Below are 16,842 nucleotides of genomic sequence, written 5' to 3' on the forward strand. Positions count from 1 at the left end.
ATCTTGCACTGTTTTCCCCCAGTGGCCTTGTAAATATGGGAAAGAGCCTTCCCTTGGGAGGTGATGATTGCACGTTGAGGTTCTAAGAGCTCTGTGATGTTACCAAAGGCCTGTGCAGAGTAGTTAAAATGAGAATTTGTGTGCTGGTGCAGCATGCAGCTGTTTGCTTACTTCAGCTGTCTGGTGCTCTCTGTTAGGATGTTGTGTTAGAGCTGGAGTTTGAAGGTGTGAAGGAGAAGTTCACCATGGTGCAGGTGTGGCCTGTACGTCAAGTCCGTCCTGTTACCGAGAAGTTACCAGCCAATCATCCTTTGTTAACTGGCCAACGAGTGCTGGATGCCCTCTTCCCGTAAGTACTTCCTGTATCTTCTACTGTGTAAGGAATCTCTCTCTTAGGGGGAAGCAGAGGCAGGAGGCCTTAGATCCTTAGGGTTTTTATAAGGGTAAGCTTTCACCATGTGTCACAGCATAATCTTAAAAAATATTTAGCTGAACTTCTCATATTTATTTGGCAGGTGAACCCACTGGGGGAAAAAGGAAGTTTAACAAAACTGTTCCAGGTCATTATTTTAGAAAAGACTGGACATGCATAAACTTAACATAACCATGTCACATCTGCAGAAAGGCTAGAACTTTGAAGCTTGCTATCTTCATTTGAATGCATGAGTAGGATATCTTTCCATGGTCTTGAGGATGTGTGGTTTCCAATGATTTTGAGGTTGCCACTTAGGAAAACTGTTGCACTTAACTGTAACACAAACTGCTCATTTAAGCAGCTAAGTTTTAAGACACTGAATTCAGTTATTTTGGTCCTAAAATGTTCTGCTGCTTATTCTGTAATTCATAGCTAAGTACAGTTGTTCTTTTCTTAGCATTTGCATTCCATTGCTGCTTCCAGCTGTGAAAACTGTTATGTTTCAAGCCCAAAAGTCATGCTGTTGTATCAGCATTAGTCAGATACCTCAAGGACAGGAGAAGAAAAGGATGGTTTAATCCCTTGATGTTTTGATTTAGTGAAATTACCTCTGTGTTTCTCACCCAGAACATTGAATATGGCTCCTGTCATTCTGCTTTTGATGAGGGAGTTCTAGTGGAAAATATATTCTAAGATGGGAAAGAGCTGTTTTTTAGTTCCTTGCAAATCAGAGTCCTTTTTCTTTACTCAGGTGTGTACAAGGGGGTACAACAGCGATTCCTGGGGCATTTGGTTGTGGAAAGACTGTGATCTCACAGTCTCTTTCAAAGTACTCCAACAGTGATGTCATCATTTATGTAGGCTGTGGAGAACGAGGAAATGAAATGTCTGAAGTACTGAGAGATTTCCCTGAGGTTAGTATGGAGATTTCACGGAGAGTAAACCTTCTCCTGGGAAGACTTGCTATCACACTGGTATTGTAACCGAGTTAAATATCATGTTGGTAGAGTGACTTGAAAAGATCATCTTGCCTGCCTTGAAGATCTGGCAAAAATCCCTTTTGGCTTGTGCAAGAATTATTTCAGTGACCCCTCAGTTGCAGAAAATGAGGTGAGGCTGCAGCATGTGCATTAAAAAGTTAAGCTGTGTGCAGTCTGAAAGACAAACCAACATATCCTAAAATTTTGAATCTCATCTCTCCTCTTAGTAGAATAGCTGTGAGGAAAGTATCCTGAAACAAGGCAAGTAAAACAGTAAAAGAACCAAGCAGCAAGAAATTAACAAAAAAACTTGCTCCTGTTACAGTTTAGATGTTTTTCCTTTTCTTGCATTTTAGTTAACCATGGAAGTTGATGGCAAGGTAGAAAGCATTATGAAGAGAACAGCTCTGGTAGCAAATACTTCCAACATGCCTGTGGCTGCCAGAGAAGCCTCCATCTATACTGGTAAGATTTACAAGAGGATAGAGAAAGTTGTGTATATAAAGCAAGCTGTCGTGCTCTAGTATTTTCAGTTCCTGAGATGGCTATATCAAAAAGCCTGTCTAGTTTCAGAAGTAAACCCTTTCAGACCTTGCCTGCACCAAGTCTTAGGATCTTAACTGAGTCTGACTTGCTTGTGTATAATTGCCGTTTCTGAATATTGAGTAAATTTTGTTTCTAAGGTGAAACTACTGTGCCAGGACTTGTCTAAGTTTTCTACATGTGTTAATTCTGTAAGCTTTAGGTTTTGACTAGCTCTTTGCTGACAAGTACAGCCATTAAACGGACAGGAATAGTATTCTCTGAGTTGGCAGACTAATCTTTCCTTTGCAGCCTCTTAAAGGCTTTTTTAAAGTTCTTTTTTATGAACAGTTGTCAGATAATTCAGATAAAACACGACCTTTTCTCACACCTGTATTCTGGTGGTTTGAAAGGGAAGGAGACGTTTTACAGTAAGAAGAGTCTTTGTTCATGGTTTCAGTGAGGGAAAGAGTAGCATCAGTGACATTGCAGTGTCTCTTCAAAGAAATACATGTGAATGTAGATGAGTCTGTGTGGTTCATAAACAAAAATGAGGAGAATGAGAAGAAATAAACAGCAACAGCAAAAAAAGAAGACAGCGGGGACATAAGCGGGAAGAAAGTAACTTCCATTGTTCATTTCCATCAAAATTTAAACTCAAATAATTTGGTTTATTTGCATCTTTATACAACATATGAACATAGAATTCCTGTCTAAACTGTATCCTGCAGCACGCTGTTGTCTTTGTTACAGGAATCACCCTGTCTGAGTATTTCCGGGATATGGGCTACCATGTCAGTATGATGGCAGACTCTACTTCCCGATGGGCTGAGGCCCTCAGGGAAATCTCAGGGCGACTGGCTGAAATGCCAGCTGGTGAGTAGCCTTTCCTCAGTCCAGTCTTGTAAGTGCAGCCCTTAAACTCTGAGCCTTTGACTGAATGTCTGTGTGTTGGTGTTTGCAGACAGTGGTTATCCAGCCTACCTCGGTGCCCGCCTGGCCTCTTTCTATGAGCGAGCCGGGAGGGTGAAGTGTCTGGGGAATCCTGAGAGGGAAGGCAGCGTCAGCATTGTTGGAGCGTGAGTATTGCCTTGCTTTGCCTCTGCACTGCCTGCAGTTCTTCCTGGCTGCTTTCATATGACACAGTAACTTTTTTTGCCAGAGGAAAAGTCCTCGTTGCTCTGTGCAGCTGCAGAACGTAAAAATATGGGAATGAGTGGGTAGATGCTTAGTGTCTGTTTGCCCAGAATTGCTGCTTACCTGTGCATGAGGGCAGAAGGAATCAATGTGGACAGGTAGCTCTGTGAGGTGTGGAATCACAGGCACAGCAATCGGTTCAAGGGGCTCAGGGAAGAATGTCATTAGAGCTCTCTGAAAAGCATGTCAAACCATGCTCAGAGCAGGAAAGAAGGGGCAGCTAGAACAACAGTGTGTGCACTTGGGGGCATAATGAATCATGACTCTCATGCTTAAATAGAGTAGAATTCCATGGAGTAGCGTATCTCAGGCTGTGATGTGCTGTGAAAAGCATGTCCACAGGCATTCTCCTAGGTGATACTGGTTTATGTATCATACTCTGGGAAAAGTGGATTCCCTGTGTTTTCATAAGGACCTCTGGCATCTGCAAGAACACCTAGAGCTGATTTTTTGCTCTGCTTAGTTCTGCTGTTCACAACATGCATATATAAAGGCTTTCTGCTTTTGAGATTGGAAGGCTATTTTATTTTATCTCTGGGAAGGTGTGTATTGGAGTGTCAAGCACAAATGAAGTAGTTACTGTATAGGTGAATATCAAAAATAATTTCAAATTGGGATATTGTTTCCTGTAAAATCACTGGACTGTGTGTTCATAATGTTCTATCAGCACTCTTGCTGAATCTGTTCCAATTGAGACAGGTTTGATGATCCAAGCTAGAGTTACTAGCTGGTGCTAACGTGACTGAAATTACACCTTAATACTGTCCATCAGTCACTGATGTAACTATTTTGTGGTATGCTTGATATTAACCCTGTGTGGGTAATCAAGCACTTTCTGCAAACATATTGCAATCTGTTATTTACTTGAAATCACCAGGACTTTTCTGGTTTCTCTACACTGACCTGTGTAGTCAGTGATATGTTCAGTACTTCAGTTTGAACTGTGAAAGCAACTCTGATAACCTTTTCCTATCTCTTCCTGCTCAGTGTCTCTCCCCCAGGTGGTGACTTCTCTGATCCTGTCACATCTGCTACCCTCGGCATTGTTCAGGTACATCCCATAAAATTGCAGCTCTTCTGTCCACTTTGTTAGACTCCAGACGGTTGTACTTCAGTACATTTCTGCCAGTGGCTGGGTTGAGAGAGCTTTGACACAGACAGTTTTTTGTAGGTGTTTTGGAAAATGTTCTAACACTGTAAAAGGCAACCTTGTGAGATGATCTCAAACTGATGTGTTTGAGATCCCTTTGGAAGAGGGAGTGAAGGCAGCAATTCCTTCCAACACTGCCTGTTCAGGGATATCTGCATGCTTTCTATGTGCTGCCCATTGAGCTGCACTCCAAATGTATCTGTTCCAGCTGAGATGGAAAGCAGACCACTCTTTAAACAGGTACATTGAACCCACATTGAAAAGAGAAGCTGACTGGGAGTGTCTTCCAACTGTTTGCAGTTTTGGGAAAAGCAGTTACGTCTATTCGGTCTCCGCTTTACTTAGACTCCAATATTGACATTGCTATGGCTGACTGCTCCCTCGTGAGCAGCCGCAACTGAATAAATCTGAACTCAGCTTAAAAGTTGCATCAGGTTTTTTTGAGAAGTGTTATTTGAATGTGACTGCTGTAGTTAACAGGCTCCCACGTTTCCGTTTGTGAAGCCTTTGCCATGCTGCATTAACTCCAACTTGCTCAACTTGCTCTCTGTATTTTTTTTTAAATAACCTTCAATTATTTTAGTTCACTTTTGATTTGGAGAGCTGATTGACCTTTCTGGCTTCTGGCAGGTTTTCTGGGGCCTGGATAAGAAGCTGGCACAGCGCAAGCACTTCCCATCTGTGAACTGGCTGATCAGCTACAGCAAATACACACGAGCCCTGGACGAGTACTACGACAAGCATTTTACAGAATTTGTCCCTCTCAGGACAAAGGCCAAAGAGATCCTGCAGGAGGAAGAGGACCTTGCAGAGATTGTGCAGCTTGTGGGGAAGGTGAGTGACTAGATGTGGGGTCATTGAGCCATCCTCCATTTCCTTGTGGTTAGTGCGGGCTTTTGACCATGTCTTAGAGCAGACCCAATGGATACTGCATTGCACACAAAAGATCACTGGGAGATGTCAGACTCTCTCACCTCAAATTGTGTTTTATTCCAACTTTCCTACGTGATGTTTGACTTCTTGTGACAAATAGTTTTTCAGATTTGCTAAACCTTGGCTTGGTGCTACTTTTCTCATGTAAATGAGATTGTGGGACATCTTCTGCTTGCTTTAAAGTTCACTTGCTTCAGTGTTCTAGTATTGCTGAAATGCCCTTTGCTGCAACTTAAAGTACTGTTCCATTGGAACCAGTCTTTGTAGAGAAATTATGCAAAGCTGTATTTGCTGTTGAAGTCATCTGAAGGGTTACAGTTTGTTAGAAACCATGTTGCCAGCTGCAAGACAGAGGTGTTGGCATTCACAAGTTGGCCTGTAGAAACAAAGTGAAGTGTGCTTTTCAAAAAACTTGTGATTGTCTGTTTTTTCTTTGGAAACCTGTGACATATGGCTCCATTTTGCAGGCATTCTTTAATTTCCTTTTTTCACTTCAGTGTTTTGAAGAGAAAGCTAAACTTGGACAGGAAAATTTCCATTGAAAGCTCTCTGAAAGGACCCAGTGAATACTGTGTTTCAGCTAAGCAATGTAAATATGATAATTGGCAGGTTCCTGGCATATACTTGACAGTAGTTTAATTCCTTGATGTTCAGATGAGCTATTTTGATTTTCAGAGCTGTAGTAGTGTGTAGTAACATATATTAAATACAGTTACTTGAAGGAAGTTTGCTCATGGTGCTCTGTCTCTTCACTGACATTCTAATCCAACCAAGATGAGACCTTTCATCAGATCCTGCCTAGTAGAGCTCTCTTCTCTTGATGTGTCTTTGAAGAAAATGAAAAAATGGGGTCATAGGACGTTCTGCAGTTCTCTTTTTACAAGACCATCTTCTAAAAGACTGGTTTGCAAAGCAGGGTAGGATTGGCTCCTTGGTGTGGAAGGGATATTGATGAGCCAGTACTTGTGACTAGGCATTGTCCTCATGATAGAAGTACTGGAACTGGTGATTTTTTTTTTCTAAGAGATGTTATCTTTGACAGTTCCTTTCTGACTGGGCTTGGCTAACAACTGCAACAAACCTTTAGAAAGGAGGAATTGTGGAAGTACAGTCAGTATATGTTTTTCTTTTTAGCTCTGAATTCTGTTAGTCTTCTCATGAAAGAAGGTACAAACTTCCTGTCTAGAAAGCAAGTTGGGCTACTTAAAGCTCAATCAGGCCCCTGTGGCAAAAGGATGATGAAGGTGGAGAAGAGCTATCTGTGATTCCAAGAGCAGCAGTGTGCAGCAGGGTTGTGGCTGTGCTGTGGAGTATGACAGGCATTGTCATCAGCTCCTTTTCTTTTCTTGGATGCTAGGTGGGAAAAGGGCATTGGTAACAGTGCAGACTAGTACCAAATCCTTTAGGTTGCTTCTTGATCTAGCATGCTGAGATCTAGTCTTTCTTCCATAAGGATTGAGGAAGGTAAAAAATGAATTTCTCCTTATTTAGGAAGGTGACGTTTCAATGTATTTCATAGCAAGGCCATGTGCATTTTCAGTGTCTGGTGGCTTTTCCATGGTTTTAAACAGTGGGAAGGAAGTTTCCTTTATCAACAAATAGACCTAAAGCAGACTTACTCTTTGGCCCATCTTAGTCTGGCAATCAGTTAAATTGGCTGTTCTATGGCAGGGAGTGAGAAATACCCAAAAGACAGAGTTCTGCTCGATGCTTTCTTAGGAGGGTAGGAAGAAGACAGGTACTGAAAGACAGCTGTTCTTGACCAGGACACAACATGTCTTCATGGACTTGAGTACTAAACTAACTGTTTACCTTACTTTTCTAGGCTTCCTTAGCAGAAACAGATAAAATTACCTTGGAGGTTGCCAAGCTGATAAAAGATGACTTCTTGCAGCAGAATGGTTACACGCCTTATGACAGGTGAGATCTGACTGGCCACTCTGCCCTCTTTAGTCCTGTGCAGTCTGGATTGATTCAGTTATTTTATATGGAAGCTGACCAGTGCAGAAATTAATGTTGTTGTCCCTAAAGAAGTAGAAGAACTGTGCTTAGGTAGCCCATTCAGCAGTGCATTCACGTTGTCTTACCCAAGGCATGCAGACTCCTTCTGAAAACAGAACCCTTTGAGCTTCCCAGGTCTTCCTCTATTGTTCTGTTAGCCAGTGTTTCTGCAGTAGCATGTCTGAGGAGGAGGACAGGACTGCTTTATTTTCACAGACAACATCCAAGGTCTTCCTGTTTATTCCATCAAGACACAGGGGACTGCAAGAATCTGCTTTCAGTTAGTATTGCAGAATTCTTGAGTAAGTTTGATCCATCAAAAACACCCTTACTCTCTCTTTCTCCCTAGTGAACTCTGCTTTTCTTCTTTCCATGCTATCCTTGTGTTTTAACAGCCTGACAAGGGGCTTTTTTGTACTTCATCTTACTCCCCAGCCCAGGTAGATGAGGAAGTCTCAAGTACTTTATCACTAAAAATGTAGACATCCATCATTTTGTAACAGTATGTGCCTTTGATCAAGTTACTAGGGCAGGTATGTGTGCACGCTATAGGAAGCCCAGGAAGTAGCACATAAATAATACTGAGGTACCTTTCATGGCACTCACTGACCCATTAAAAATGGAACTGTATGAAGTGCTCTTGTCAAAGAGTAACTCCCTTTCCTGTGGGCAAAGAAACTTGCAGAACTGTCATCCCAGGCTGTTAGGAGGAAGCCTGCTCCCTTGATGGACAAAACAGGAAGGAGGAATTCTGTTGGCTGCTCATTGTTTTCCTTCACTTGTTAGCATTGGCACAGATTGAAACGTGAGACTTGTAGAGCAGCAGTTCCTGTTCACTCCTGTTTTGCCTGAATGTTTGGGTACTGCTTCAGAAACTTCAACTTCAGTCAGCTTCAGGATGACTGTCTTGGTCTGCAATCTGACTTTAAAAATGTGGGACCTGTTTGAGGCAGCCCCTCTCCTTTGGCAGTACACATTAAAAATCCCTGAGTAAAGCAGGCTGGCGCTCTTTCTGTCAGGGGAGAATGCTGTTAACTGTTCCAAGATGCCTGACAGGTCCTCTTCTATTCCATCAGGTTCTGCCCTTTTTATAAAACAGTGGGAATGCTTTCCAACATGATTGCATTTTATGACATGGCACGGCGTGCTGTAGAAACCACAGCTCAGAGTGACAATAAGATCACGTGGTCCATCATCCGAGAGAACATGAGCGAAATCCTCTACAGACTTACCTCCATGAAGTTCAAGGTATGTTTGTAAGGAAGTGGGTTGTCCTGCTTCCTGTGAGCGTCCAGGGCCTCTGAAAGACTGACTCAGTGGTGTTGACCAAAGACCTTTGATGAAGCTCTGTGAACAGATACTCTTTGCCATCATTTTCAAAAACAGTAAAGTGTTGGTTTGTGAGCACAGGAATGGTCAGTGCAGAAATCCGGTTAGGTGATGCTAACTGCACAGCCTTGGCAACCTCTCCTTCAGCAGTCTCTTTTGTGTTACATATAGTCATGGTAACAGTACAAGCACCTTTTCCTGTTTGCTTTGGGGTTTTATGATAAAATTCTGTAAAAAATATTATAACATGTTCTAAGGAGACTATTATCAGAGAGAAACAGCCTGAAGTTAAACATGGGACACATCATATATTATTAAAGGAGCATTTCTTTCCTTAACTTCTATTTAAAATAGCTCAGTTAACATTTCTGTCGTTCAGTTTTTCCTGGATTTAAACTTCAGGCTGCTTATACCTGTCTCTAATATAAAAGAGACTGCTGGAAGTGGGGAGAGGAAGGGAGGAGTAACTTTAACATAGGCTTAAAACAAGTGGATTGGAGCACCTGCTCTGGGTTAACTTCAGTAGCTGTCATTTTAGGGTACAGCTTTACTAAGACTCATCCAGAGCATGCTGGGTTAGCTGTTACTGGTAGGACAGTAGTAACCTGTGATACTGACTGAAATCCTCTATGAAATATAAAGCTTACTCTGTTAAAACTCATGTAAGTCAGTACTGCAAATCTTCAGAGAACAAGTAGCATTGGATTAAATATGTTTAGAATTTAATATTCTGCCATGCGAATGTATTCTGTTCCTGCAGGGTACTGGGTTGTTGCTGCAGTAAGTGGATTCCTGGTACATATTCTCAAAGCATCAAGAACATAAGATGCCCTTGGGGACATGAGCTTCTTTGAGAACTGGTTAGGCACAGACAGGATAATTAAAACACTCCCTACAAACCCTGGCCCACCAGCGGGCACCTGCAGTACAGCAGAGCAGGGGACAGCATGGCTGAAAAAAGAGAATCCAGACAGTGAATATATGTTAAGTGGAGCTGGACCTCTAATAGTTATGAAAGGAAAATTGTATCCCCCAGATAGCAGTCTGACAGGTGATAGGATTCAGATGTCCTGCATCCTACAGTTTGGGTAGTTTGGAAAGACAATGTAAGAAGCAGTGTATCCACACATGTAAGGCCTCTGTGTTTGCCAAGAGTTGCACTGACCAGAGGATCTTAGCAGTTAGAGGAGAATGGTGAAAACATTGAACAGATTTCACAGCCTGACAGTTAATGCTTCTTGCAGAGAAAACCTTGCAGCCTCAGAGCAAAGCTGACAGTTGCATTTTTTGCCTTTCTTTCATGAAAAGTATTCTGAGAAAATGAAGCTGTACCAAGATATTTTTGAGATTTTTATGATTAAACAATGCATTTTAATTTGAACCAAAGAACCTCTCAGTAATGGTAGAGTACGTCTTCCATTACTTAGGGGAGATACACTGCATTTGGTGTTGGGATAGCAGCTGGTATTAATCACTACAGCTCTTAAACCACACAGCATTAACCAAGACCCTCAGTATTTTTGATTGCTTTCCAAATCAGTTGCTTTTCAGTGCACTAACCACTGCTCGTGAAAAAAAAATCTCTTTCCAGTACCCATTCTACCTGCTCACTAATGTGGGAAGAGAAAGAGATTTAAACCCTCTGGCTGTTGGTGAGACAGACAGGATCCAAAGACAGAGCTACAGTGCCTGCTCTGCAGTTGGCAAGTGTTAATCCTGAGGTCAAGAGGTTACAGCAGTGGCAACCCAGGGCTGACTTACGTACCATGGGCTTTTCCTGATAGATCTGTTTACTTGCTATGTTCTTTCAGGACCCCGTCAAAGATGGTGAAACAAAAATCAAGGCGGACTATGCTCAGCTGTTTGAGGATATGCAGAATGCATTTCGCAGTCTGGAAGACTAGACTCGACCTCTGTGACCACTCCAGTTTGTCCTCTCAGTTCCTCATCTCAGCTCCTCTGCTTCCCTACCTTACAAGAATGATGCAACAGTACTTGAGTTGATAAATAACCGTATGTTTCCCCTGTTCATACTCAGAGAGTGTCTTTACAAAAAACATTCCTCTTAGTTTGTATTTGGCATTGCTTTGTGCGTCTGAAGTGGTGAGTGATGTGTGAATGGGCCTGGCCAAGTGAGGAAATGCTGTTGTACACTTCTAGGGTGGGAAAATTCTTACCTTTCCTCTCCCAGCTCTCCTGGTAACCAGTGTTTCACCTCGGGGTGTAACCAGTTGAGCTGCACTGGCAGAGGAGGTGTAGGTCTTCACGCAGTCATGCGGTACATTGCGAGCTGGCAGTGGGAAGGGCATTTACACCTGGCACTTTGCTAAGTGACTATCAGACGTAGAACTCCCCGTTCTCAAACAGAATTTTTGACCATATTCTGATGACGTTGATACAACCAAAAATTCACTACTGTCATTTCTGAATCTCTCAGCTGAGTCTTTTGGTATTGAAATGTGGTAGTTCCGGTCCTCTCCAAGAAGGGACTAACTAGAAGATGAGCATATACAAGCGACTGGTATAATTTTGTACACTGGAGAAACAAAATTTTATCTTCCTGTCTAATACAGATAGGACTGTTTGGCTCAGCATCAGCTAAAATCAAAGCCATAGGTGCTCAGCTTCCAGCAGAATTTTACCTTCCTGGCTCCCATTCATCCTGTACAATTTCCTGACGCTCAGCTGCTTTACTTCGTGAAGCTTGTGACTGCTGCCATGTACTGCAGGGCGTGGCTGGCAAGGTACAGTGATGCCACATGTGCTGACCACAGCGTGGTCCTTCCTTGGTGGTGCTCTGCCAGTGCAGTTGCCCTCAGTGCAATGCCCAGGTTATGCCAAGGAAAGGAAAGCACGTGCTTAGCCTCCTTCCTCCACCTGTGCTCATATGGCCTGTTGGGTGGTGGCACAGAAGGTCCCCAGTTCCTGTGTAAAGAGGAATGTATGATGCTCAGCTGGGGGCGGGGGATGAATGGGGGAAGGCTGATGAGTACAAAATGTATTTACTCCTGCCTTGTTGATTACGATGCAAGAGAAACCAGTGGCTCTGGTGTTCTGCTCTGTGCTCTGGAAGCACTCTGTCAAGCAGCTGAAGCTGCTGTCTCTTGGGCTTTTTTATTGGTAAAACAAGACTGAGATGAGGAATGAACAGAGCGCAGCCTTTCTGTCAAACTCCCCGAGACCAGCACTCATCCCATTGCTCCAGAGTGCAAGAGAGAGAGATGCTGGCATCCTCTCCAGTCTCTCCCTCTTGATTGTGACAGGTGGCATCCTGTGCCCAGCTGGGTTCCAGCTGCCATCTACTGCTTTGTTAGTCCTGAGACAGCACCTGTTGTTGGTGACACCATGCCTACGTGAGCGTTAATTCTGCACTGAAGTATTTCCACCGGCGCCAGCTTTGAACAGTAGTGATGCAAAGGGATCTTGTGCTACGGACCAAATGCTGCCACTTCCATTACGGTATCAACCCACTGTTTGTCAGGGGAGAGCCCAGCTGAAACTTAGAGGGATTGACTATTTTTGGTTCTCCCGAAAAGAAACTGCTCCTCCAGCTGATATTCTGGTAGTGAACGTTTAAGTTTACATCTCACTAAACTTTTTGGTGTATGCTGCTTATTTTATCAACGAGCATGTGTGAATGAGTAGTCACCATCCAAGCCCTTGCTGGGCTCATCGTTTGTACCCTTCACCACTGTACAATGTAGCATTTCATGCTAGAAACCAGATGTTCTTATCTCTTTAAACAGAGGATGTTATAAACTTTACAGAAGATGTCTAAGATAATGCAGTTCTAATATTTATTGTGCTGTACCTGGCCCTGAAGTGTGACCAGTTCAAAGTTTCATATATATTTTTGTCCTTTTTGTTTTGTGTCAGTTTTCAGTGTTGAGATTCTGATGTTCACTGTGTCCTGCAAGTCTTCCTTCCACAGCTGTGGGAGGAATTACAACATGGGCAGAACCCCACCACCTACTTTATCTTGTATATTTCATAATGTATGTTGCTGGAAATTGTGTAAAAAATAAATTTAAAAAAAATTGTTCAAGTCAATGAAAATAAAATTGATTTAAATTAAGTTTTATCTGTCCTATTTTCTTATGTCAAACCTAACCTATGCCACAGTGACGTACACAGCAGCCCATCACAAAAGGTCACAGCTTGTTTAAAAAAATTACTTAATCACTTTAGGGATTTCTTTAAAACTGTAAGTGGTAATTTGGCATGGACTGTTTACTTCAGTTCTCCCATTCCATTACAGCTTGCACAATCTCACACATTACGTGAAAGAGTTACAAAGTAGTAAATAGTCTTAGGGCAGGTACTTTTAGGATTACTTTTAATGCAATAAAAGTGTAACTGTAAGTTTGCCTCTTGCTGCCATGCATGCAAAATAAATGTACCATTTTAGGGCACTTGGCACTTTGGATTAGAAGCTGAGCAGCACTGCTGGCCACAGCAACTCCTTTTGAATAGAGTCGAGACCTTCTGTAAACAGCAACACATGAATGAAGAATACACTAAAAACATCACATTTGGCCCATTTTGTGGATTTTACCACTCTGTAACACCTCTTGGAAGAAAGCGTTCTGATATTTCATAGAATATAGTGAGACAGCAAGCTGAAGGTGTTCAAATAATTCCAACCCCCTCCCAAAGAAGTGGAAGTCATATGCTCCTTTCCTGACAAACATGGTCTAGTAGTTCTCAGTAGACGTTAAGAAATCCATCAAGTGAAGTGATGAGTTCAGGTTTTGGCAGTTTGGAAGTTCCCAACTGGCAGTGTCCTCACTTCATCCACTCGACTTTTGTGGATCTGGAAGGCCGGCGTCACCCAGCGGCCACAGGAGCACTGGTCCCCCCTCCAGCTGAAGGAGCCCAGCTTCGACGTGCATTTGGGACACAGAAGCTGCAAGAAAAGCCCAGGACTCAGTCTAAGACGTGTTCATGTGGATCTAGTTAAAAACAGGCAAAAAAATGCTCAACTGGAAGGGCTCTTTAGCCCTGGGGTGTAGCAGACAGCTGTGCTGGCTGAAAGGAAGGTGTGAAAATGCAGCTGCTGGGATCTGGTACGATTCCAAGACAGTTTTACCAGGGCCCAGAAGACTCGGTCAGCCTGAGACCACAACAGCCTTCTGAAGTCCCACAAATCTTTCCAGTAATAGAAACAAACAGCAGATAAACCCTGTCCAACATCCTGGCTGGTGGTGTCAGCTCAAGCAGAGCACCGGCTCCTTTCCTTGTGAAAGACTATTTTACATTTAAGAATCTGCCCACAAGCTGCAAAATTCATGGCAGAAAGGCTTGGGAGCACCTTGCGTGAGGGTTTTTCCTTTCAGGGAAGAAACAGTTCTGCCTTTGCAAAAAAAAAAAAAAACAAACAAAACAAACAACCCAAAAATTCAAAGAATAAAGCTTCACCTGTCCTTCCATTACTCCAAGCAATGCCGGCTCCATCCACTGCACGGGCTCGATGAAGTAGGAGGTGCACTTTTCCTGGCCATTCCCAGAGAGCCGTGCAGAGTCTGTTATCCTCTTGTGGGCAAAGGCTGTCGGGCCCATTCCTTCCATGTGGGACAAAATGCTGGAGCTACGGAACAGAGCACGTCTGCCCCCCGGGACATGGGGAAAAAAGAAGTAAAACTTTTGAACTGGGCAAACCTATAGACAATAGAAAATAGGGATATGGGTCTCCTGACTCTAAATAAAGACAAGTACAAATTCTACTTTTTTTTTTTTGATTAGTCTAAAAGGTTCACAAGCACCACTCCAGGGAAGGAGAAGTTTTGTACTTCGTACTTTTGATTTTTTTTTTTTTTTTTGCAAACACAGTGTGGAAACTTAGGCAACAGCTCATCCCTGACCTGATCAGTGACACTCCCATTTTTTATAAATATGTAAAAATACGTATTTTATATGTATATATAAAGTACCTGCATTTCCTGCATCTGTAGAGAACCTCTGTGTTCACAGTTTGACATACAGTGGTAGGATCAACTGCAAAGACTTCTCGGGGCAAGTCTTGAGGTTCTGCAGAGGGGTCAGGACCATGTTGTGAATCGGATCAGCTCAGCCCCGCTGCATTCCTGGGAATGAGATGGGACTGCGCCTCTGCCCCAGCCACTGCCTGCAGGAGCCACCTTCTTTCCTTTCATTTGTTCTCTCACCAATTCCAACAGATTAAGCTAAAAACAAAAGAGCCTCATCCTGCCATGCTTAAGACTGGGATTTGCTTAATGCAAGGAACTGGGATCGAGACTATGGCCTCAACCATGGTAAAATGATATTTTGCTTTATGTTCTTACTTCAACAGAAAATAAAGGCAGAGGAGGTTTCTGAGCAGTTCTGCCAACGTTTTAGTGCCCAACATACGGAAAGTCAGCCTGCAAAAGGGAACTGCTAAGGACAATGACACATAAAGGGCAACAGCACTGTCATGCTGAGTATGCAACGCTGAGATCTTGCAAGAAAAGCTACAGATTATTAATTTATTATAAAATTACAGCGATGCACATGTATCTTTTGTGAATTAAAGTATGAAAATTTATTACCTGAATTTCGACTTTATCTAAGTTTTGCATGTTATTTTTTTCATCACACTGACATATTTTCTGAGGATGCTGTTTGCTTTGCCAGGGATGTAAAAATCACGAAAAGTATCAAACTGACCTTTACCAATTTTTGCACTTTGCTAAAGAGCGCAGCTCCTGACAGATCTTACTTACCACGCATCTCTCAAAGGCACATTTTTTGCCACACTGATGAGCTGGGATTCTCCAGGGCTGGTATAACGCGAATGCTTGCCCTGGCCAACTCCAGGCCCGGCTGCTTTGAGGGCAACACTCGTGGCCACCCCCCTTTGTCAGGGCCTTCCCCGTTCATGCCGGGACCGCCCGTTCTCCTCCTTGGGAGACTGCCCCGCGCTTCGCTCCGTGCACCCGCCACGCTCCCACTCACCGGAGAACCTCTCGCTGAGCATCTCCAGCCGGTACCGCTTGTAGAGGACGCTGCTGGTGTCCACGGCGCAGCCCATCGCCTCGTAGAGCTTCAGCTGCCGCTGGAAGCCCGGGTTTACCCTGCGGCGGGGGCGAGAGGACAGCGGGCTAAGGTGGGGAGCGAGCTGAGGTGGACAGCGGGCTGAGGGGAGCGGGCGGGCGGGCTCGGCGCGGGGGGCGCGGGCCGGGCACTCACTGCGCGTCCGGCTTGGCGGCCCTGACGGCGGCCAGCGCCTCCTCCCAGCCCAGTCCCTGCGTCTTCATCAGGTAGGCGGCGACCACGGCCACGCTGCGGCTCACCCCGGCGTGGCTGCAAGGCAAGGGCGGCCCGTCAGCGGCACGGCCGCCGCGGAGAGCGCCGGTCCCCGGCACAGCCCCGGGCTCACCAGCGGACGAGCGCGGCGCCGCCGTCCGCCCGGGCCGCCCCCAGGAACGCCGCGCACTCATCCAGGCGGCTCAGCAGGTCCGCGCCGGGCTCGTCCAGCGCCCGGACGTGCATGGCCCGCACCCCCGGCACGGCCGGAGGCTCCTCCGCGTCCACCGTCAGCACCGCCACCACCCCCGCCGCCGACAGCGCCTCCGGGGACGAGCACGACTCCGCGCCGCCCACATAGAGCCCCGCCAGCACCGGCACCATCCCGCCGGGAGCCGCCATGGCTGCGGGAGGCGACAGGGAAGCGCCGCCCCCGGCACGGCCGCGCTTTCCGTTTCCCTTGGCAGCAGGGAAGGAAGGATTTCCGTAATGATCGTCACGCCGCTGTGCCCGCCGGTGCGGTTCTCTCCCACGAGTGTCTGTCTTAACTCGGCATTTTTTTTCCCCACCCCTTTGTCTCTTTACAAATGCTCAGAAGACAAATATCGCAGGGTCGGTCAGGTTGGAAGGGACCACAGTGGGTCATTTGGTCCCACCTCCATGCACAAGCTGAGTCGTCCAAGAGCACATGGTTCAGGATCGTGTCCAGACAGTTCTGGAGTATCTCCACTGAGGGAGACTCCTGACAGACAACACAGAGAATAGAAATTTTCAGCTCTCCTGGAAGCTGCTAAATAGAGCTTAAATACTAACTAGCAAAATAGATAAAATAGTATAAAAGTAGACACACAGCATGCTAAATGTAGCTGCAACCAGTGGATAAACAGATTATGAGGAATATAGTGGCTTTTGTGGCAAAAGCCATGTAACAAGAAGCAGCAGCGCATGCCCTTAGAGAAGTTCGAGCCAAGGTCATATGCAACATTGAGGATGTCAGAAAAATCCACAAATGCCAGAGGTTTAGGTCCACATGGGAGACAGGAGTCCTGCAACTTTATTCGAATAAAGGG

The 16,842-nt window shown here is 44.6% G+C and overlaps 2 protein-coding genes across 3 annotated transcripts in view; one reads left to right on the forward strand and one right to left on the reverse strand.

Annotated features, from left to right (window-relative positions):
• The window catches only part of ATP6V1A (ATPase H+ transporting V1 subunit A), a 29,720-nt gene extending 17,118 nt beyond the window's left edge, over positions 1-12,602 (forward strand). For both annotated transcript variants that reach the window (XM_066175341.1, XM_066175342.1), the window contains exons 6-15: positions 198-349; positions 1,167-1,329; positions 1,752-1,860; positions 2,671-2,793; positions 2,882-2,996; positions 4,102-4,165; positions 4,895-5,098; positions 7,023-7,117; positions 8,275-8,446; positions 10,339-12,602. In XM_066175341.1, the coding sequence (XP_066031438.1) occupies positions 198-349; positions 1,167-1,329; positions 1,752-1,860; positions 2,671-2,793; positions 2,882-2,996; positions 4,102-4,165; positions 4,895-5,098; positions 7,023-7,117; positions 8,275-8,446; positions 10,339-10,431 (1,290 nt within the window). In that variant the 3' untranslated portion in view covers positions 10,432-12,602. The remainder of the gene's footprint in view (positions 1-197; positions 350-1,166; positions 1,330-1,751; positions 1,861-2,670; positions 2,794-2,881; positions 2,997-4,101; positions 4,166-4,894; positions 5,099-7,022; positions 7,118-8,274; positions 8,447-10,338) is intronic.
• DUSP12 (dual specificity phosphatase 12) lies at positions 12,308-16,174 on the reverse strand. Its single transcript, XM_066175343.1, has 6 exons — positions 15,906-16,174; positions 15,716-15,829; positions 15,482-15,600; positions 14,458-14,554; positions 13,946-14,132; positions 12,308-13,433 (listed from the first exon to the last, which is right to left on the reverse strand). The coding sequence occupies exons 1-6, from the start codon at positions 16,172-16,174 to the stop codon at positions 13,272-13,274; spliced, it is 948 nt and encodes a 315-aa protein (XP_066031440.1). The 3' UTR covers positions 12,308-13,271.
• Positions 16,175-16,842: the final 668 nt, after the last annotated feature.

The sequence above is a fragment of the Chamaea fasciata genome, unplaced genomic scaffold (assembly GCF_029207755.1).
Source record: "Chamaea fasciata isolate MVZ Bird 193981 ecotype frontalis unplaced genomic scaffold, bChaFas1.0.hap1 SCAF_2, whole genome shotgun sequence".
Classification (NCBI taxonomy): Eukaryota; Metazoa; Chordata; class Aves; order Passeriformes; family Sylviidae; genus Chamaea; species Chamaea fasciata.